Genomic DNA, 24,247 nt, shown 5'->3' on the forward strand with positions numbered 1-24,247 from the left:
AACAAGGAGATGGTAGCAGTGATGGAAGACCAAGAACGGGTGATAAGCAACCAGGAGTGGGCCCAAGCGTATGAAGAAGACAAGGACATCAGGGAGGTCAAGGAGTGCATAATACACGGATGGCCTGAAAAGAAACGCTTGCGAGAAGCACTCAGGAAGTTCTATGAAGTCAGATAGGAACTGTCAGTGGGAGACAACGGAATATTCATGTACAGAGGTGACAAAGTAGTCCCCTCGACAACGCTGGTCCCTCACCTGTTAGCGATTCTGCATGAAGGACATCTGGAAATCGTGAAGACTAAGATGAGGACAAAGCAGATGTACTGGTGGCCAGGAGTGGACATTCAAGTGGAAAGACACGTGAGGGAATGTGAGCAATGTCAAAGGGCAGACAAAACGCTGAAACCCTTAAGATCGGCCTTGGGGAAATTCGCCAACCCGAGTAACCCATGGGAAGAGGTGTCCGTTGACATTCTGGGACCAGTGGTGGACACCCAAGGAACGCCCAAATATCTTTGCGTCCTCGTTGACAAGCACTCGAAATGGCCGGAGGTGCACATACAGGAAGAGATGTACGCAGAGACAGTGCTCCGATTCCTGACTTCTGTCTTCCTCAGAGAAGGTATTCCAAGATCCATTCTGAGCGACAATGGACCGCAATTTACCTCGGAAAAATGGTATAAATATGCCGAGAGGAACGGGATCAAAATCAAGCACACCTCCATATATCACCCTTCGAGTAATGGACAGGTGGAACGGTTCAATAATGGGATCCATCCAAGCCGCCATCACGATGGGCAAGGATTGGGAGAAAGAAGTTCAAAGTATGATGTGGGCCTACCGCATCACCCCCACCAGCACAGGGTATAGCCCCTTCCAAATCCTGAGGGGACGACACCCCTTCACTAAGGATAACTTAGCGTGGAGGGAAAAGACAATCACAAGCAAGTGGTCCCCGGCAGTGGTGCAGCATAATCTTGAGAAAGCCCAAAGGATATATACCGACCACTACAACCAGAGAAGAAACGTGAAGGAAACAGCCCTTGAGAGAGGGGAATGTGTGAGAGTCAAATTGGCTGTGCTAAAAAAAAAAGGAGACAGTAAATACAGTCCAACAAAACAGTAGTCCTGAGCTAATATGGAAATTCACTTTTCAGCCAATAGACAAATCACAAATCACTGTTTGTTTTCTTCTCTTCTTTCTTTTATTTCATTCGTTGATCGTTCATAAAACCTCCTAGCCGACACGTGTTTCGTCTGATATGGCGTTAATCCACAGACTTCTTCAAGGCTTAAATGAGTAAATTCGGCCTCTAATCTCCTGTTTAGCACCCCTGCCACACCGTCAATGGGGTTTAGTTGTCCTCTTAATCTATTTTCGGTAGTATTGGCCCGTAGGTAATAGGTAAAATCAGTCTCTCTCCAAACAGTATTAGTCGGGTATTTTCCTCCTGTGACGATATCTCGTCTTCTTCAGAACGCCAGGAACCCGACTCTGAAGAAGACGAGATATCGTCACAGGAGGAAAATACCCGACTAATACTGTTTGGAGAGAGACTGATTTTACCTATTACCTACGGGCCAATACTACCGAAAATAGATTAAGAGGACAACTAAACCCCATTGACGGTGTGGCAGGGGTGCTAAACAGGAGATTAGAGGCCGAATTTACTCATTTAAGCCTTGAAGAAGTCTGTGGATTAACGCCATATCAGACGAAACACGTGTCGGCTAGGAGGTTTTATGAACGATCAACGAATGAAATAAAAGAAAGAAGAGAAGAAAACAAACAGTGATTTGTGATTTGTCTATTGGCTGAAAAGTGAATTTCCATATTAGCTCAGGACTACTGTTTTGTTGTGTATCAGGGCATTGACTGGTTCATGCCTGTTGTGTTTAGATTGGTGGTCTAAACTTTGTCCTTGGAGCTTTCATATACTTTCTTATCCTGACTATTATCACTGTTACCCAGCGCAAATATAACCCAACCACCGAATTCCTTATTTGCAGTAAATACAGTCAACCACTACAAGTGAAAGAAGTGTATGATAGAGCAGCACTGCTCAGTGACGGAAATATGTGGTCCCAGGACAGCATGTCTAAATGCAATAAGATCCTACAATGGTCCCATGAGGAGAATGGGAGGACACAACAAGACCAAAGACCACGGGAGAATGAGGAAAGTAACCTCGGAGAAGAAGAGAACCCAGGAGCAGAAGGAAACCATGAAGAGTTGGGAGATCAAGGAATGCCTGATGTGGAAGAACAACCTGGAGCGAAGAGTGTGACCCCGAGGAGAGAAGAACCGGGTACCCCGGGAGATAAAGGGGCGCGCCCTGTAGAGAACAGCACCAGGGAAGTCTTCTCTACTCCGGTAAGACGCACACAAGCAGGTAGAGCGGTGGTAAGGCCCACCCGCTTTCGAGACTTTGAACTGGGGGGAAGCTAGCAGCCTTTGGGACGTTGGAAAACAATTGTTACTGTTGTTAATAAAAAGGGGGAGATATGTAGAGTTACGCTCTAGTTCATGCGCGCTACGTCCTGACGTAGCGCGCGAGGACGTCATTGTGTGAGCAACTGCGCATGCGCGCAGAGCGCGACAAGAGGTGAGAAACATCGGAGAACACCAGACGCCCGACGCTCTCCCGCTAGAGCCATAAAGATAAATAAAGGTACCAATACAGCAATTAGCCTCTTTGGTGATTATTACAGGCCAACACAGCGACTTTACACATTGTATACACTTCGGAGATTATCTCTACAGTTTAGCGTTGGGGACAAGACAGCCACAAGGTTCGACGTTGCTACTGAATAGTTGTCCAACTAAGGGGTGCATTTTAGATCTTTATCTTCGAGGTGAAAGAGAGGGTGTGGCGTGCGGCATGTTATTCCAGATCCGGACTACTCGATTTGAGGACAAGGCTCGACAGCTGTCGACGGGACAGGGGGCTCCTCGGCAAAGCTCTCTCTGAATAAATGCATAAATGCATTAACAAATCAATGAACGAACCCTTTCAGAACGGGGTTCGGGGCGCCTTCCTTTCAGCTGAGTATTGCGGGGCTGCTTCCCCTGGTCACGCAGAGCCGCTCCTGGGGCGGCACATTAACCCTTCGGAGTGGAATGAAGTTTATGTGTTGGAATGCTAAGAGTGCATGACCCCAGGGAGCCACCACCTCTCCCCTCAGGTACCCGGGTGCCTGGAGACCCTCCCATCCACCTTACACAGCACAGGCAGGCAGGAGCGGTCGCTCGCAGGTGCCCGTGGTTCCTTTGTTAATAGGCTGTGGGAGAAGGGGCGGGGCCCGGGCACGTGGAAGGAGCGCGAGGAGCTCCCTCCTCACAGGGACCGAAGCACTGAGAGAGAGGGAGCGGTGTCCAGGGCAAAGTGCTGACAGAAGGGGCAGCCGCGACGGTGCTAGACATTCAATTACCGAGGGGGTAGGTGCTGTCATAGCCGCGCGGCAGCAGAAGTGCAGGCACTGAATGAGAGGAGCTGCGGGGACACCGAGGGCACAGGAGCCCCGGAGCGGCAGCTGCAGAAACCAGGGGTTCTGAGGGTTTCTGCACGCGCGCGGCAAGGCATAACCCTCTGATATCCAGGGTGCGGAGCCGCCGGACCTCGGAGGATGCAGGAACCGGGTTCAAGAGCTTAATAAACGAGCTGCCTCCGGGGCCGACTCACAGGAGGGTCAAGAACCGAGAGGGGTCTCTTGCTGCCTGTCGTTTTAGGCACAGGGTGCACTTTTCCTGCGATGGCGCAGCTCCGCCCCAGCGTTGGGGTGCTCTTCGTGGTCGCGGGGGTCAGCGGGATGTTCAGCTTCTCCTTCCTGGCAGCAGCGATCGGGACGGATTACTGGTACCTGCTGGAGGTGGCGCAGGTGGGCAACGGGAGCCGCTGGGAGGAGCTGGACTCGCACTCCGGGCTCTGGCGGGTCTGCGAAGGTAAGCAGAGCCGGCGCTTCCAACCGCCAGATGAGGAGCGCTTGTTGCATCCCCAACACTCCCGGGTGCTTCGGTTAACAACGAGGGGTTGGCATATTTAACCAGGTTCCCACAGAGCGGACTGAATTTCACTCAATATATTTGGTAAAAGGTTTGCTGAAATAATATGAATTCGGCTCCGTTAATCAACGTAGGTGTGAGGCTTTCCTCCAAACCCTGCATGAGAGAGGGAGACTGGCTCTGTGGTATGTAGAGGTGGTTGTAAAGCATTTTACGTGACTGCTCCCAGTCCAGCTACGACTGGCTTAGGGCGTGCATTGTACTCCAGACGGACTGGGTCATCTCCATCCCACAGTATAAGCCAGAGGTGGTGTTAACTTGACTTCTAGGGATTTCTCTCTCAGCCTGTTTTTTAATGGGGTAGTTTGCTCTTAAACCACCGTAACTTTTTTCCGCAAAAGACATTCATGCCAAATATGACCCCCCCCCCCCCCCCCCCGGTCCTCGCCCCTAACATCTTGAGGATTGTCATGGTTTCCAAGGTTTGTGGTCCCTTGAAGAAAACAGGTAAATTAGCCACCTATAGCTACATTTGGAATATTTGTTTTAAAAATAGTGGGAAAAAAGTGTTGTCCAAGAAGTCCATATTTTTTCTTCTGAAAGTGACATAGACAACAAAAAGTTTGCTGCACGAAGATCATGATCTTACCAGCTTTCAGGGACTAGAACTGTTGTAAAAACACAAACAAAAAAAAGAGCACTCATAGTTTTCTTGATGGTAGTCCATGTTTTCTATTTTTATAGTTTCAGTCTACTTGCAGTATGCGGTAAAACCAGGTGAGCCCAGAAAGCAATGCATTTCTGAAAATTGGGCACAGTTTTGAATTCAGCAACAAGTCATTTGTATAACTTGCTCATGGTCTTCCCAAACGAAGTAGTCGTTGACATTAAAAAAAGAATTAACATTAGTAGGAATATATATATATATATATATATATATATATATATATATATATATATATATATATATATATATATACATCTTTACTGGTTGGTCAAAAACATACTATAGCCAGAGTCAACATCTGAGCTACATCCTATAATGATTTTTCATTGTGTAACGACAATGCAGCAATTAATATGGTGAAATTTAATGAATGAAAAATGAAGATAAAAGAAACCTATATATCTTTGAACTGTGGTTAAGATGCTGACTTTAGCACCAGTGCTTACCTGTATTTTGGGTGGCTCATACTATCATGTGATTCTCAGAGCATTTTGCAAAAAGGCTTCATTCTTGTGCATTGGCATACATTTTGAACCCTAAAATGAATAGAAATCATATCGATAATTACAAATGTTCTTTTGGGGGGGCGGCGATGTGGATAGCTGTGGAATTTGGACTTGCCTCGGCCACCATTCAGGTAAACAGAGATACTGAAATCTGGACACCCAGGGGAGTCTAGGATGGTCTGGCTTGCATGGCTCCCTCTAGCCTTCCTTATACACAATGACCTTCAAATCTCAAACTATGGCAAAGAACACATTTGTCTCAAATTTCTGTGTGAGATCATTCATGGGTCCTCCAAATTCGAACCACCCAGTGTTTCCACACTTCCCCGACTTAAAAACGGTACCCCGCGTATGTGGGTGGGCCTAACAACCGAAAAGTCCCCAAAATGCAAAGCAGAGTGATCACATTTTTCCAATGACACAAGTAGTTGTGGATTTACCATCTAGAGTTCCCAAACTTGTCGCGTCAAAAACAGTAATCCTCTTGTGTGAGTGGGCCTAGCACCCATGACAGGAGCAGATCAAACAAAGGTCTAGGCAAGTTAGGTAACCTTAGCCTCCCTGGTAGGTTTCCCTGGGTGGTGGCCATGCCAGGACCAAAAATTCACATTGCAAAAACAAGGTTGATTTAGATTGGTAAAATGTGATCTCTCTTAATGTTACGTTTTTGGGGCCTTTCCTGTTGAGGGCTCTAGGGCCACACACACAAGTGGTGTATCATTTTATCATAGAAGTATGTGAATGCTACATGGTATGACTTTTGTGGATCTTTGCAGTTTATGGGATTTTTGATCACAGAAATGTGAGGTAAATATGTGATTTTAGTCAAAGTTGGATATTTGCAGGGCATTATGGGTAAGAAAAGTTAGTAGGATCCACACAACTCATACCACCTTGGATTCCTCTGAGTGTTCAGTCTTCAAAAATGTCAGGGGTTACCATTGTCGGCTATGATTGAGTCAATACCAAAATATCATACCCATGCTGGAACAGAATTTGGAATGCTATTTTACAGATATTCTAAGAGATGCTGAACTTTCATTAACATATTCATTTCCAGGCCAGCTGTTGAGACAACATCTGCAGCACAGTGTAGGTGAGATAGCACATATGTGGGAATGGATTTTAGGAACAACAATTCTAATTACTATTACAAACACATCAGCTACTCAAGTACAGGTTCATACTAACTCGGTTGATCACAGTTCTAAGTGGAAGGTTCTATGAGAAAATTCTACAAACGAATGTTCTCACGTAAAGTAAAACAAATGCATCACTATTAAGAAGATAATTTGTTTATTAAAAAAATGAATCCCAGCTGATGATTGCGTTCTCAGTCAAAAAAGAGCATCTCGTATCTTGGAACCAAACGGCAATACACAGCATACGCACTGTAGTTTGCTATTTGCATCAGATGAACAACAAGCATCTTAGACCAGATGCAGGTCTTATTTGCAGCATTGCAAGGTTGAAGAATTTGGTCATGCTTGTCAGCCTCTCCCATGCATTTGTTATAGTTTAAAGTAAAGTAGGCTTCTGGGTTTCGGCCATCTGACCAAGCATGGAGACTGGAGATGTTGTCTCATCGTGTATGGTGATCAAAAGATACACGTACTTATGATTTTTAAACTTGAGGCTAGCAGTTCCTCTCAGCTCAAAGCGCTCTACTGCCTTTTATGCAAGCCTCTTAGTAAACATCTTCACAGGAAACCCTATTCTATTGCTCCTAACTGTACCACAAGCAGGTTTGGCAATTGAAAACAACTCCCTGAAAGGTGGAATTTTAGTACAGAAAGTGTGCAGTTACAGTGGGCCCCCTTGTTAAATAGAGGACACACAAGATCACAAAAATGTTTCAACTACTAAAGACTCAAGGCAACAAAGTAGAGGAGTCCTTTCCTGTGTAGACTATTAGGCTGTAGATATAGCCAGATGAGCTCTCACAAAGGACGTAGAACTTGATACCATTCTAATCTCTCTTGCTTTTGATGTACTGCTTAAACAACATCTATCCCTTTAATAGCAGCAAGGACTCATACACAGCTATTTTCTGTCCTGGTGTACACAAGTCTTTTAAATGCCTAGCAAATTGGTCCAGCAGAGGACAAACGTTAACGATATGTCAGATTCTGGATGGTCTCTTTTAGGGGCTATGCCTCATCACTGAAATGCAGTGTATGCTGCAGAAGCAAAAGATAATAGCTACTCATGGCAACCGAGAATAGTGGTGTATACTACAGTGGTTCACAAGATAGGAGGACACAGATGGCTTGTGAATAATCTCCATCAGAAGTGTAAAACCCTAAAACTTTTTCACCTCTTGGACATTGGTTGGAGTTTACTGATGAACTCTAGAACGGGGCAGCAGCCAGTCCCTGTTTTGCGTTAAATACTGCTCTGCATAGAGGTTTGTTTGAATTGCCATTTTTCAGAAAAAAAACATAATCTACAAACAGATTGAAAAAAAAACCAGTTGGGGTGAAATTGTCTGCATTCCCAGAACAGCTAACATCTCCAGTAAAAGGCGGTCGAACAGATTAGACCTCACCCCATGTAAACAACATCAGCTGATCCACTGCCCTTGCTCCGGCAGACACAAGTCTAGTGTACTGAGGGTAAGCATGAGGCACCCTTACACTTGGAGCTTCCACTTCCTGTTCTACAGACAAAGACCCTGAATTTGTAAAAACAGACATTTCACCATAAACAGAAAAGTCAGATTAATCTATTTCCTCTCTAATAAATTGCTGCTAGAGCCATCTCCAGCCTCAACATATGATGCTGTGTCAGTATCTGAATCCTGCCTAGTTTCTAGTTCTAGTCAAGATTCTAGAATCTGCTCCAATGCTGAAGCAGACATCCAACATGAAGCCACATCTGTAAACTGAGAGCAAGATTTCCAAAAGGGAATAGCCCAGAACAAAACACACCAAAAAATTTACTTTAGTGAAGCACTAATATTGTTAGGAGGAAAACCCCACAATCTGGCATTTCCTAAGTAGTAGAAAAACGTGTCTCCTGCAGAGTTAAAAAAAATAAAACACAAGATAATAATGAAAAAAGAACTCGCATAAAATCTAAATGGAATAAACAATTAAGCAAAGTACATTTGAATACTGTATTCTAATCTACCACATATGCTAGAAACAAAAAAGCAACAACAAATGCTGTAGTAAAATTTTTATTTTCCAATTGAACACACACAGTAGTTTATAAAACAAAAGACAAACTCGCCTCCCAAAACCTGCGTCTCACCACAACCCAAGGTAACACCAGAATTCACAATATGCCACAGTGAAAAAAAACACACGCACATACGATAGGCACGGTAGGAATGTTGGTTAAATGAGCAGCATTTCAGACAACCGCGGTAAGCTGCTGTGCCTATTATAAAAGCTGTGCATGTCACCTTAACACACTTTCGCAAAATATGGTCATACATTTGACACATACGTGGCCTTTGCGCAGTGTGATATAGAATGAGGCAAATAATTGTATAGATGTGCAGTCTAAACACATTTATGACACACTGATAGGCAATGCCTTCAGCCTCATCTCCACAGCTCTCTATGTGTGCGCCATCATGATCACATAGAAGGAACTACGTTATCAGTGTAAAGTATCCCCTATATAACAGCTGCATTTGAAACTACACAGTACTGAATTATGCCATGCAGAAAAACCAAATCCTTTTACGAGGTGCACGGCGAAGTAAAGGGAAAAATGAAACCAGAGCAATATCACTTATTTGGGCGGCATGGAATGGAGCAGGGCCCGGCTGACCTATCTTTGTATCTGGCAATGGCAGAAGTGCTGCTCTAACAAGTGAGTGTGTGGGTTGGTGTTTAGGCTGTCTGTGGGATTTTTAGATGGCCTCGGGGGATGGTTTTTAATGTTGATTTACCCGATATTACCACAGATGTTCTCTGCAGCAAGCACAAAGGCTTGTTGTCTCCCATGCCTTGCAAAACACATATACTTTTACTTAATGTATTGCGATTTTTTATAGCCTGAACTTGGCCTAAGGGCATTAGAGCGCTGTAAGTTTGCACCAATTACATTACAGAAGTCGGGTGCATTTCGTGGGGGGGGGGGGGGGGGGGGTATTCAGCGCGCTTTTACAAGTTCAAAACAGCCCGATTTTCAAATGGGGTAAACCTTTTCTATTTGAAATGGGACCCTGGTAGGCATGTCAGGTAGAACACGCCAGCCAGGGGTTAGCATAAAGTAGTTTAATGCTAGTGTCTGCATGCATTGGTCACTCATTGCTAACGGCTCGACAAGCCACTGTATGCTGGAGCACAGTCGGATATAAAGTAAACGCAGCCGGCCTACTTTGGCTTGCTGTGCGCTGCTCCCCCAGCCAATAATGATGTTACTTTGTAATAAAGTACTTAGTTCCCGCAGCGCAATCAAAAAACAAAAATAAGCTGCACTGACCGGCTTGATAGTGTGCTGCACAACAGCGAGGAGCACAGAGGAAAGCAACCTCTCTCTCCCCAGGAGCTGCCTAGCACCTTTCAAGGCCAGTCACAAGGAGGCCTCCGCAGATGGCAACGCCTAAATTATCAGCACTGCAGCCTGGCAGCAGACACTGCAGGGCAGGTGAGTGGAGTCTAGCACTGAAGGCCGCGAGTGGTTCACAGTGCCTGTCTGTGGGTCAGAAAACGCTGTTCAGACCACATGCCTGCCTGTTCCTTGGCCCCTGCAGAGTCCACTGAGCGATAGTCAAACATGTTCTAATAGTAATTACCCTTGTATGTGAAAGTGTGGGAAGGAGCTAAACGCAGCTGTTAAAATACTAAGCAGCTTCCAAGGAAGAGAAAACACTCTGTTTCCAGGTGAGGACTGATGGAGGATGCAGGGGGCTCAAGATATTGCATGCAAAAAGAGTGAAAAGACAGTGATGAAATGGAAGGAGATGACGTGTGAGCTATGCCGAGGGAGAATTTCAGAAAGAAGTCAGGAGAAAAAGGACGTACGTGGCGAATGGAGGAACAAATATTCAATTCAGTCTAACCTTTTCAGAATGTAAATCTTTGTAATTCTAACCGTTCAGAACAAAATTAGTCTTTTTCGTTATTCTTCCGATACTGCTAACAAGCTCCGGCAACGCCAATAGATCTGCCTTGTTTTAGGGGTATGGTCATTGTAGTGTTATGTCTAGATGCTATCGCAAAATCACCAGAGAAACACCCAAATACTGGACATTTTTTGATTTACTCATGAGATTCCCACATTTGACAGTAGATTGTCACTCATACCACGCATGCTCAAATAACAGAAATGTCACAAGCATGCTGAAATCTTGCACAACATTTGTGTGCCTGGTCAACACCCCCACCACATCAAATCTGTAGTCTAGTGGAAACGCCAGGCAATCGCCTCCCACTGTGTTTGCCTGGCTTTTTACAAGAAAAGAATCTCAGCTTTCCAGCATTAGCCTCCCTTGAAACATGCATCCACGTGAGTACCAAGAATGGAGCTCGTGTCTGCCCCCTCTGGGCCATGGGAAAACCAGTAAGTGATTTCTTGGGTGCCCGGGCTGCAACTGAAGTCACTGCATCTGTGACATGATCGCCTCAGTCAAAGAACGCTGCTCGGCTCTGGGTGGGTATGCCATGGGAGGGGAGGGGGGTGGCAGGGGGCAGAGCAGCATGAAAAAGTAGCTGCCCCGATGCTTACTTCTTTAACATAACCTCTGTTATCAGCGCCCAGCCTAACACATAATGGAGGGCGTGCACTGTACATGCAATGTCCTCAATACTCAGTACAGTCATAGTTAAGGTGTTCTAAGGCCCAAAATACAGTAAAGAACTGGCACCAGGCATGTAAGATTCTGAATATGCAACACAAAGCATGTTGCTACTTAATTCACCAATGGCTGTGCATCACCCTAAATAGGGATTCTCCATCCTTCCTTCTTCTGATCACTGACATATATCTGGAGCTAATGCCTAAAATAGTTATAATTGTATTTATAAAGCGCTTACTACCCCCTGACAAGGCGATGAAGCACTGTTTGGCGAGTAACTCTTTACTCCGGAACCCAAAAGGATTAGTGGTGGAATAGTATAGGGAAATATGAGTATAGTATTGCTATAGGGAGGTACAAGTTAATATGAGCGGAGGACATGCAAGTCTGTTAGTTGGATTGAATAGAGTAATGGAGGGATAGAATAGGGAAGAAACCAGAAGTGTTAATTGGGAGATCATACTAGTAAATTGAGGTCAGAGGAAAATGGAGGAGGGAAGAGCCTTTAGAAAGGGATTAGGGAGAAAAAGATTCAGAGTAGAAAAAAGACGTTTGGGATGAATCCATGGAGGGATAACATGGGAGAGAATTTAGTAGGGTTGCTTGGGAGATCATAGTAAACTGATGTTTATGGTGAGCCAGAAGGTTTAGAGGAGGGACGAGTCTAGGAGGGTTATTTTGGAGATCATAGCAGTAGAAGGGTTTGGGATGAGAGAAAAAGTGAAGATAGAGGATACATTGATAGAGGTGTAGGGGGATGGTAGGATAGAGTAAAGCTTTTGAGAGTAATTTTTTTTCTTGTACAATAGGACTAAAATAAACATAGATACATGATTACATAGTAAGGGAATATATGTGTAAGGAATATAATATTTCGAGATTTATATGTTTTGTTTTTGTGGAATAGTGAGTAGATATTGTGGTTTTCTGTGAAATATTTGTATGTGCAGTACTGCTGGTGAGTGATATTTGAATAGTATAGGGGTAGTGATGTGTTTTATAGAAAAGTATATGTGTGTAAGAGGGGATTGACAAGAATTATGAGTGTTTGTGTTGGATTTAATCACTGGAATATGTAATGCAAGCAGTGGAGTGGCGTGTAAGGATCGAATGGTTGTGTGTAATTGGTAAAAAGAGGAGGCAGGTGTTGGTGGATGGTGTGAGGGAAGGCTGAGTATAGATTTTGTCATGTTAAAAGAGTAACTGTTAGGCGCAAGTAGAGGATAGAGCTGGTGCAATGACAATCTAAAGCCATGGAACCATCCGTCACTGGAGATGTTAGAGATGGCATAAAAGGATAATCCGGAAGATCAACCAATGAAAGTGCCGCAGAGCCCCAGTATCATGGAGCCAGGGCGCGGCAGCCCGAAGATGACAACACATGCTTGATTAGGCCCGGGGAAAAGGCGTAAATTGAGACGGTGATAGCTGGGCTGCCCCGGAGGCAAGGACAGTGCTCCTCTGGCTGACGCGGGCCCCCCTGCCTACCCCCCGTGGGCACTGGTATAAATCCGGGATGCGAAGGTGAGGTTGTCTTTGCACCTCCGGAGTCTGGCGTAGTGCGTACTGGGAACTATAGAAACAGCCTGTAGCAACGGCCTCTGACCTAAAAATGGGCGGCGACGCCCTGCAACACAGGGGCGCTGTGTGCAATTGCTTGGGAGGCCACTGAGGGCGAGGAGACTACAACAGACAGCCTGGCTGGCCGTGGGGGCACACCCTCCGTGAGTGGGGCAATCGAGGGGAGCTGAAGATCTCCTTGGGGAGAGCCCATGGTATACGGATGAGAACTGCTGGCGGAGACATTGTACTGCACCAGGCAACTGACGTGGGTGCCGCGTGCCACGTTGTCACCGGGTGGCGGCGGCCGCGGCTTGTGAAGGCGGTAAAGGCCCCAGAGGCGGAGGGGTGAGAGCGGCCCAACGACCCACGACATACTGATTAGGACCCCAGAGTCCCCCCCCCTTATGAGAGACGGGAGTGGTGGACAGTTACCGGACCCGCACCAACGCTCCGGTCAACACTTGCTCCCCGGCTGCGACGAGAAGCGCCGCTGACCAGAGCGCGAGATCTAGCATCAGGAACGATGAGGCCCAAGCAAGGCACGGCCACTCAGATCGATAAATACACAGTGCAGAAGGGCACACCGCAGAAGGAGGGTCCGACCGACAAATCTTCTACCCAGAAGGAGCCGTCACTGTCCAGCATCATGGCGGCCATGCAAACGCTGGGCGCCACCCTAGAAACAAAAATAGACGTGGTCTCCATAGAAGTCAACCTCCTACGTGCGGACCTAAACAAAACTTCAGAGAGGACCAAGGCCAATGAGGCGGGAATAGCTGAGCTTCAAACCTCAACCAAGAAGCTGGAACACCAACATCGTCAGATGGCCCTCCGGCTGGAGGACCAGGAAGGAAGGGCCTGAAGAAGTAACATCCGCCTAGTAGGAGTGCCGGAAGGACTGGAGGGGCCTAGCATGGAACTATTTGTCGAGGATCTGATCCTTCAACATCTCAAGCCCAAGCGTCTGTCCACCATCTTCACTGTAGAACGCGCACATCGGGCACTCATCCCAAAGCCTAAACCGGGGGCACCGCCGAGGACAATCATCGCAAAAATCCTCAACTACAGAGATAGACGCTATTTTACAGGCGGCCAGACAAACCGGAGATTTGCAGTACGAAAATGTCACCATCCGTTTCTTTCTGGACTTCACTCTTCAAGTTCAGCGTGAGAGGCGGTCCTTTGCGGGTGTTAAGGCGACATTGAGAGAAAAAGGCCTCAAGTACATGATGTTTTTCCCCGCCAGACTTAAGGTCATATCGGGGGGCAAGTCCATATTTTTCACTTCACCAGCGGAGGTGCAGGACTGGCTCGACAGGGAATCATCAGCAACGGGGGATGGAGCGGAGGCCCAGAACTGGAGAGACACACAAGTTGGATCTCCGGAGTCAGCGGCAGGGAGATCGGAACTGGATGGACAGAGTCAGCGCTCCTGGAGGTCCCGGTCTGCGAGCCCCAGATGGGACACCCTGCGCGGGGCGGCTAGTCACGGAGAGTGAAGAGCCTGCGGGAAGGAGCCGACATGAACTGTAAAGTACTGTATTGAGGGGGGCTGTTTCACGGGGGGGCTGCACTCCATCCGCTGCTCTTTGGGGGGAGGGCGGGGTGGGGGACACAATACCGGAGGGGCACTGATGAGGAGCCAGCCTGTTGACCGTATCTGCTAGGATGGTTCCCATCCCCTACAACATCCTCTTTCCTTTGCCCTGTTTTCCCTGTTCCCCCTCCCCTCTCTCTCTCTCTCTCTTCTTCCTCTTCCCCTCCCCTCTCTATCTCGCCTCGATGGCCTGGAAATCCATGCCGGGGCTGTCACTCTGACCGGAGGGGTGAGCTACAGATTGATAACGTTCGAATCCCGTAGCTGGCTGTGCGCGAGAAGTCAGAGCATCCTGGCCTGAAGCTCTTGAGATGGATAGATCAGTTCTCATCACAAGAACACTCTACCTCCTTTTCTTCCTATAAATAGCAACAGCAACACGTTTATCCTCAGTCCTTAAGAATGAGTCCGACTTTCTGAAGTGACATCCAAGAATTCTGTACCTGGTGCAATCATTTCTCTAGGCTGGGCCACAGAGCGTCTTTGATGCCCAAATGTTACGAAAATTACGCAACCAGATCAAAATGTGGTTTGCCGGTATCTCGTATGAATTCTCATGGGAGAACATGCCTCGCATAAAAACGTGCGAGATTCTTGCAGAATGGTTGAAGCATAAATCCTCTCTGGGGAAACATTTGATCCTCAAACCATTCTCTCAAGAACCAAAAAATTATGCAAAATGACATAACGTCAAATTTTATGAATTTCAGGCGCAACCGGTTGTAATTTCAGGAGCATAATTTATAGTTTTTCAAGGACATTTGGTAGAGTTGCGCTCTAGTTCACGCGTGCTACGTCCTGACGTAGCGCGCGAGGACGCCATTGTGTGAGCGACTGCGCTTGAGCGCGAGAAACATCGGAGAACGCCGGACGCCAGGCGCTCTCCCGCTAGAGCCATAAAGATAAATAAAGGTTCCAATACAGCAATTAGCCTCCCTGGTGATTATTACAGGCCAACACAGCAACTTTACAGTGGCGACGAGGGCGGGATGCCTGAAAAAAAAAAATACAGCAAGGAAGACAATCAGGACCCAGCAAAGGCACAGGAAGATACAGGCACCAGCCAGAGGCCCACGACGAGGAGCTACAGGAGGAATACAGGAACTACAGTAAGACAGCTCAGCGGGGGGAGCGTGGCAGTGGCACGAGGAAAAGAGGAGAATAGCACCCACACATCAAGGTACCAGAGGCAGTGGCACAGTACAGTAAGAAGGCACAGCAAGGAATTACCGGCACCCCACAGAGGCCCTGGCAGAGCTAGCAAGACAAAGAGAATGGGGCGCAGAAGGGCCCCGACCGATCCAAGCGCAAGGCGAGGGCGCGAACGCGCCGGGCAGCCCGAGAGGTCCAGGGGCGGAACCAGAAAGATGCGCCACAATGAACACACAGGCGTCTTCACTCACGACGCTGATCCCGTTTTTGCCGAAGCCTGGAGAGCCTCAAATGAAGTGGGAGGACTGGAGAGAGTACTTCACGAACTACATTGAAGCCCTAGAAGACAAGAATGGAGAGGCCTTCCCCAGCGCAAGGAAGAGGAGGATACTCCTGCACAACCTAGGCCCGTAAGGGATAAGGGTCTTTCAGAATCTAGTGCCCACGCCCAGGCAAAATGCAGACAACGACGTATTTAGGCACGCTATAGAGGATCTCAAGAACCACTACCGTCCAGCAGTGTGCACGTCTATTGACCGTTACAATTTCCAGCAGAGGCAACAAGAAGCCGGCGAATCCATAGATTAATATGTCGCAGCGTTGAGGAAGTTGGTGATAACGTGCAAGTTTGGCGTTCTGCCCGATGAATTCATAAACGATCAGATAGTCATGCACACCACCAACAAGACAGTACAAGACAAATTGTGGGTAAACGGAGAGGCTACGCTTAAGGAAGTAATAGCCATGGTGAAAAAAGCAGAGTTGTCGAAACGGTGTGCTGACGCAGCGAAAAGAGAATATGCCCAGAGGCCCATGGTGAACAGGGTAGATGATGCAGAACCTCCAGGAAGGAGCAAAGCCACGACAACTGAAGGTAAAGGGCCAAACAAGTGGACGGGGAAACCAGGACAACAGTGGAAGAAGAATAAAGAAGGCAAGTCCACGTGCTACAGGTGCGGAAGCCAATCCCATGCATCCCAAGACAAACGTTGTCCGGCGTTCAGGGAAAAATGCATGTTCTGTGGCATATTAGGCCACAATGAAAAGGTATGTTGCCGCAAAATGAGAAGACCCACTGTGAAGTATGTGGCGCAGGATCAGCAGGAGGAAGAAGAAGAACTGGACGAAGAAGACAATGTGCTATGCGTGGAAGGGCAAGTACTGGGCATTGACTGTAAGCGTTCCCTCAAACCACAATGTGACATGGTGATAGGGGGAGTGAAGATCAAGATTGTAGTGGACTCGGGATCCCCGTACACCATTGTCCAAAGAGCAGTGTGGAATGAAGAATTCAGACCCAGCTTGGGCCCAAGACTGGAACCACCCGACATACGGCCAGTGACGTACACGGGCGAACCCATTCCGATGGTCGGGTACAGAGCTCTAACCTTCAAGTTCAGAGGAAGGAGTGCAGAATGCAAATTGTTTGTAGCGGAGAAGGGCCCATCAGTCCTTGGATGGATGGACCAAGGTGATCTAGGGATTCAACTGGCCCCCGGGGAAACACACAAGTGCTGATGACGGCCCCAGAGAGCTGGCCGGACATGGAGAAGACGAAGAGTGAGTTTCCAAAAGTGTTTGGTGGGAAGGTCGGCAAGCTGGAGAAGTTCACACATCGGATAGTACTCAAGGAGAACTCCAAACCAATATCCCACAAAGTAAGGAACGTACCCCTAGCCGTGAGGGAAGCGGTACAGCAAGAGCTGAGCAGACTAGAAGAGAATGGAATCATCGAGCCAATAAATAGCTCGGAGTGGCTGGCGCCCTTGGTGGTAGCAATGAAACCGAATGGCAAGGTCCGTCTCTGTGCAGACCTTCGAGAACTGAGAAATGCATAATCGTGGAAAAATTCCCACTACCTCGCATAGAAGAGATGCTGGCCAAGACAAGGAGAGTAAAATGGTTCTCTACCATTGATCTCACTTCCGCATATCATCAGATAGCTCTACACCCAGCAAGCCGGAAGCTGACATCATTCATAACACCCTTCGGATGCTATCAGTTCCGCAGAATGCCCTTTGGCCTTGCTTCTGCAGCAGCAGTTTTTCAGAAACTAATGCACCGCCTCTTTAAAGACATCGAGGGTATCCAGTACTTCCAGGACGATATACTGGTGATGGGGAAAGACCGGAAGGATCATGATAAGAAACTAGACACGGTACTTCAAGTTCTGGAGAGCAATGGCCTGACAGCGGAATGGGAGAAGTGCCAATTCTGAATGCCGTCCGTCACATACTTGGGACACGAGATCGGAGAACATGGCATCACTCCCAAACGAGCAAATGTGAAGGCAATTTGCGACGCCAAGGCCCCAACCAACAAAGAAGAGGTTAGATCCTTCCTAGGAATGGCTGAGTATTACAGCATATATGTACAACACTTTGCCACCAAGACGCACCACCTAAGACATCTAATAAGGGACAAAACAGTGTTCACTTGGACAGAAGAGACACAAAAAGAATTTGATGCTTTGAAGAATGACATTAGTCAAGCTATACCATTACAAGGACACGACCCCCTAGGACAATCGGTATTGACGACGGACGCCAGCGAGAAGGGACTGGGAGCAGTCCTCATGCAAGAGAGGAAAGACGGAACGATTGAGACCCTCAGTTTCGCCGCAAGATCCCTATCGCCCACGGAACAGAAATTTAGCGTGATAGAGAAAGAGATGCTGGCAGTCGTGTGGGCCATGGGGAAGTTCCGCCAATTCCTATGGGGCACAAGATTCCAACTCAAGACTGACCATAAGCCGTTGGTCAAAGTACTCACCTCGAGTGGGCATGCGAGCGCCACGCCACGCATAGCCAAGATGACCTAGAAATTACTAGAGTACAGGTACGACGTGAAATACATACCAGGAACACGAAACAAAGTGGCAGACTACCTCAGTAGAGCTGCAGCAATGGAAGAAACGCCCAACATGACAACAGAGAACAAGGAGATGGTAGCAGTGATGGAAGACCAAGAACGGGTGATAAGCAACCAGGAGTGGGCCCAAGCGTATGAAGAAGACAAGGACATCAGGGAGGTCAAGGAGTGCATAATACACGGATGGCCTGAAAAGAAACGCTTGCGAGAAGCACTCAGGAAGTTCTATGAAGTCAGATAGGAACTGTCAGTGGGAGACAACGGAATATTCATGTACAGAGGTGACAAAGTAGTCCCCTCGACAACGCTGGTCCCTCACCTGTTAGCGATTCTGCATGAAGGACATCTGGAAATCGTGAAGACTAAGATGAGGACAAAGCAGATGTACTGGTGGCCAGGAGTGGACATTCAAGTGGAAAGACACGTGAGGGAATGTGAGCAATGTCAAAGGGCAGACAAAACGCTGAAACCCTTAAGATCGGCCTTGGGGAAATTCGCCAACCCGAGTAACCCATGGGAAGAGGTGTCCGTTGACATTCTGGGACCAGTGGTGGACACCCAAGGAACGCCCAAATATCTTTGCGTCCTCGTTGACAAGCACTCGAAATGGCCGGAGGTGCACATACAGGAAGAGATGTACGCAGAGACAGTGCTCCGATTCCTGACTTCTGTCTTCCTCAGAGAAGGTATTCCAAGATCCATTCTGAGCGACAATGGACCGCAATTTACCTCGGAAAAATGGTATAAATATGCCGAGAGGAACGGGATCAAAATCAAGCACACCTCCATATATCACCCTTCGAGTAATGGACAGGTGGAACGGTTCAATAATGGGATCCATCCAAGCCGCCATCACGATGGGCAAGGATTGGGAGAAAGAAGTTCAAAGTATGATGTGGGCCTACCGCATCACCCCCACCAGCACAGGGTATAGCCCCTTCCAAATCCTGAGGGGACGACACCCCTTCACTAAGGATAACTTAGCGTGGAGGGAAAAGACAATCACAAGCAAGTGGTCCCCGGCAGTGGTGCAGCATAATCTTGAGAAAGCCCAAAGGATATATACCGACCACTACAACCAGAGAAGAAACGTGAAGGAAACAGCCCTTGAGAGAGGGGAATGTGTGAGAGTCAAATTGGCTGTGCTAAGAAAAAAAGGAGACAGTAAATACAGTCAACCACTACAAGTGAAAGAAGTGTATGATAGAGCAGCACTGCTCAGTGACGGAAATATGTGGTCCCAGGACAGCATGTCTAAATGCAATAAGATCCTACAATGGTCCCATGAGGAGAATGGGAGGACACAACAAGACCAAAGACCACGGGAGAATGAGGAAAGTAACCTCGGAGAAGAAGAGAACCCAGGAGCAGAAGGAAACCATGAAGAGTTGGGAGATCAAGGAATGCCTGATGTGGAAGAACAACCTGGAGCGAAGAGTGTGACCCCGAGGAGAGAAGAACCGGGTACCCCGGGAGATAAAGGGGCGCGCCCTGTAGAGAACAGCACCAGGGAAGTCTTCTCTACTCCGGTAAGACGCACACAAGCAGGTAGAGTGGTGGTAAGGCCCACCCGCTTTCGAGACTTTGAACTGGGGGGAAGCTAGCAGCCTTTGGGACGTTGGAAAACAATTGTTACTGTTGTTAATAAAAAGGGGGAGATATGTAGAGTTACGCTCTAGTTCATGCGCGCTACGTCCTGACGTAGCGCGCGAGGACGTCATTGTGTGAGCAACTGCGCATGCGCGCAGAGCGCGACAAGAGGTGAGAAACATCGGAGAACACCAGACGCCCGACGCTCTCCCGCTAGAGCCATAAAGATAAATAAAGGTACCAATACAGCAATTAGCCTCTTTGGTGATTATTACAGGCCAACACAGCGACTTTACACATTGTATACACTTCGGAGATTATCTCTACAGTTTAGCGTTGGGGACAAGACAGCCACAAGGTTCGACGTTGCTACTGAATAGTTGTCCAACTAAGGGGTGCATTTTAGATCTTTATCTTCGAGGTGAAAGAGAGGGTGTGGCGTGCGGCATGTTATTCCAGATCCGGACTACTCGATTTGAGGACAAGGCTCGACAGCTGTCGACGGGACAGGGGGCTCCTCGGCAAAGCTCTCTCTGAATAAATGCATAAATGCATTAACAAATCAATGAACGAACCCTTTCAGAACGGGGTTCGGGGCGCCTTCCTTTCAGCTGAGTATTGCGGGGCTGCTTCCCCTGGTCACGCAGAGCCGCTCCTGGGGCGGCACATTAACCCTTCGGAGTGGAATGAAGTTTATGTGCTGGAATGCTAAGAGTGCATGACCCCAGGGAGCCACCACCTCTCCCCTCAGGTACCCGGGTGCCTGGAGACCCTCCCATCCACCTTACACAGCACAGGCAGGCAGGAGCGGTCGCTCGCAGGTGCCCGTGGTTCCTTTGTTAATAGGCTGTGGGAGAAGGGGCGGGGCCCGGGCACGTGGAAGGAGCGCGAGGAGCTCCCTCCTCACAGGGACCGAAGCACTGAGTGAGAGGGAGCGGTGTCCAGGGCAAAGTGCTGACAGAAGGGGCAGCCGCGACGGTGCTAGACATTCAATTACCGAGGGGGTAGGTGCTGTCATAGCCGCGCGGCAGCAGAAGTGCAGGCACTGAATGAGAGGAGCTGCGGGGACACCGAGGGCACAGGAGCCCCGGAGCGGCAGCTGCAGAAACCAGGGGTTCTGAGGGTTTCTGCACGCGCGCGGCAAGGCATAACCCTCTGATATCCAGGGTGCGGAGCCGCCGGACCTCGGAGGATGCAGGAACCGGGTTCAAGAGCTTAATAAACGAGCTGCCTCCGGGGCCGACTCACAGGAGGGTCAAGAACCGAGAGGGGTCTCTTGCTGCCTGTCGTTTTAGGCACAGGGTGCACTTTTCCTGCGATGGCGCAGCTCCGCCCCAGCGTTGGGGTGCTCTTCGTGGTCGCGGGGGTCAGCGGGATGTTCAGCTTCTCCTTCCTGGCAGCAGTGGAAGGGCGAGATTTTGATCGATACCTTATCACTATTGATCCAAACCTCGATCTGGTCGACTGAACCTTTGTTGCCTGTCTTTGAGGAAGAAAGTGCATCTATTTACCAAGCTAGTTCACCCAATAAAGGACCTCGCTCCCAAAGATCACAAACAACTTCTAGCTTTCAAAAGTTTATTGTAAGGATAGGATAAGCTGCAAATACAGGCATCTCAGAATGAGATTCACGAGATACACAGGTCCAACTACATACATGTGCTCTCTGAAAGCCCTCAGACGAGCAACGGAAATTACTAACACAAGTTCTAAGAATAATAAAGCTATCAGCATTGACGCATATCTCTCCTTCATTTAAGTTGGAGGAAAACGCACAGGTTAGGCTGTCCCTACCCTGCTCTAGATGGTATCCCTACTTAACCAAATCCCAACCTAACAAAGGTGTCAGCAGTGAATGACCCCCAAGGGAAGTCACTCACTCTAAGTCTCTTGGTGAAAAACCTATAGTTCTCCAGTCATGACCCCTCTCTGCCTACCCATCCGCTCTCTAAAGGGTCCTCAGGTATCTGCTCTAACTCCACCCAGGGGTGCTGTCCCTAATACAAAACAGTCAACAACATTTGAGACGCCCCTTGCGAGACGCCCCTCACGTGGTGTATCTTCTGGCTTTTTCCATGATGCTTTGTATTGGGCCTCATACGTTAGAGTTGACCTTGCTTCTCAGACTCTTCTCCGGCCCGCTGATACCCCTTAAACATTCCGGAACCCTCCTCCATGTCTGGGCCGTCTACTGAACAGACCTCTATTCATTCATTTATAATTGGATCCCCCCTTTTCCTTTGCAGACAGATATCTGCAGCCAAGAACCCAACTCTCATAGACTTCCAAAAAGGCTTGCAACATTTCTCAGCCCAGACATGTACGTGTAAATCAATGTTAAAACATTTCAGGCCTACAATATTTCTCATCATGATTATAGCATTCAACTTCTTCATTAATTAAAGCATGTTAATACTCTTATTCTATTATTCAGTAAACATCTCTATAAATCATGGCCCATTTAATGCAATGACCAAAACATTAATACAATCTGTGTCGTGAAAAGAAACACCTTCCCTTTTAGCTCTGGCCCTGAGGCCTACCACATTCTGCGTTTAACCACATACCATCTTACATTTTAACAGCTACACGACATGGATTCAGAAATAATCACATCTACTAAAATCATATAGTGTCACACATTTCTGTATTAGTTCCACTTCTACTTAAATCTCTACATTAGCTATACATTCAGAATATAATTACAGATACTATTAGCACTCATGGCATTTCTCCTCATGATTTGTGCTTACTACAGGTAAGTGTGATGTACTCATACATTTAGGTCAGTTTGCGCTCTCTCAGTTCCCCCCTTTGATGACCTCTCGGGGTCATCACTAACATTTAAACTGCAGTTATTGCTGGCATGATTTGTCTCTGCGCTTCCAGAGCCCTCAGGCTCCTGTACTGATTATCTTGTATGGCAGCCAATCTCTGCAGCTGTTCTCTTTGGGCCCTTTCTGACCTTCTTGCTCTGTACCATTTGAATACCCTCACCAATCCCCACAATATAATCCCACAGATCAATATTATGATGATAGGTTTTAGTATATACCACACAAAGCTTTTGCCTATGGTGGAAATCCACCCTCCAACTTCACTCATTCCGTGGCCCACCTTTTCCCAGACATTTTCTCTACTCAAGTCTTCGATCTCCTTGTGAATATTAGTTATGTTCTTAATAACTTTCTCAAGGGGCTTCGAATTGTCTGGAATGTAAGTACAACATTCCTGGACCTTCAAAGCCTTACAGACTCCGCCCTCTTTTGCTAGTAGGACATCTAACGCAAGACGGTTCTGAAGAACCATAGCCCTTATCGATTGCATCTCTCCTTCTACCAGCATTAAGGACTGAGCAGTGCTGGCAGACAACCTGTCGACAACTGTTGCCAGTCGTCTAATTTTAACATCATTAAGGATTACTCCCAAAAGAGGGAACATAGCTCCAAAGACATCTCCAACCATTTCTGCATCTCCTATATCTCTCCTTCCCCTCGATGATGTCTTGCCCTCAATGATCTCTAAGTCTTGTGCATGATATATTTTGGGGAAGACAATTGCTAGGTAACATGATCCATACCAGTTGTCAGGTAGTCTCACGTAGGCATTTCTTCCACATACAAAATACACATTTGGAATCACTTGCATTCCCTTCAGGAAATCCTTAGTATAGTACTCTATATTGAAAGCATGTTCACAGTCGACTTCTCCTACGTATACATTTTCATAATACGTTTTGGCTCGGTGAAGACATAGCTTTCCTCTCTGCGTCTTATCTAAAGCTATTGGACCACTACTACCCTTTCTCTTGTGTGCCTTCTCTTCCTCGGTCCAATCAGTTTTCCATTGTCCTGATTTTTTCAAAATCTTTTGTCTCCTGTAACGATCATCCACCTGCCCTATGAACTTCTTCTCGACTTCTGACACTTTGCATGTCAGGTTATTTCTACGGGCATGTGAAGTATCTAAGGTAATCCAAGGAATGAAGAACTTGGCCAATCTGTCTTCACTCTTCCAGTAATCCCATTTGTTCATCTGCTTATAATTTGGGACTTCTGGCAACACTGAATCATAATTGGAGAAATAGTATTCAAAACTATCTCTCTCATAAAATATACTAAGCAATAAGCTACATGTAATGCCATATGTCAGCGGGAGGTGATGATATCGAATGCCTTCATCTACAGACGCCGGCAACTGCATGCAGACGTAACAATCCTTAACCTCCATGGCATCCACGTATTCATATAAGAGTTTAGCATAAGCATTTGACCTAAAGTCTCCTTGGGACTCATCTACGTGTAACCTGCGGGCTTCTGCAGCTAATAACGCTTTCTCTTGAGTGTTTTCCCTTTTCTCACCAGCAACAGTAGGTGTAAGCGTTTCTACAGAATTCACATCAGTTACCTTTGCCTCTTCCTCATGTCCCTTTACATAAGAAATTGTTACCACTAAAGCTATTAATATTATCACTCCTACTATT

At 47.3% G+C, this 24,247-nt stretch overlaps 1 protein-coding gene across 1 annotated transcript in view; it reads left to right on the forward strand.

Annotated features, from left to right (window-relative positions):
• The first annotated feature begins 3,383 nt into the window (after window positions 1–3,383).
• The window catches only part of TMEM235 (transmembrane protein 235), a 472,116-nt gene continuing 451,252 nt past the window's right edge, over window positions 3,384–24,247 (forward strand). The window contains exon 1 of the mRNA XM_078650761.1: window positions 3,384–3,943. Coding sequence (XP_078506887.1) covers window positions 3,754–3,943 — 190 coding nt within the window. The 5' untranslated portion in view covers window positions 3,384–3,753. The remainder of the gene's footprint in view (window positions 3,944–24,247) is intronic.

Source organism: Lissotriton helveticus, chromosome 7 (genome assembly GCF_964261635.1).
Source record: "Lissotriton helveticus chromosome 7, aLisHel1.1, whole genome shotgun sequence".
NCBI classification, from domain to species: domain Eukaryota; kingdom Metazoa; phylum Chordata; class Amphibia; order Caudata; family Salamandridae; genus Lissotriton; species Lissotriton helveticus.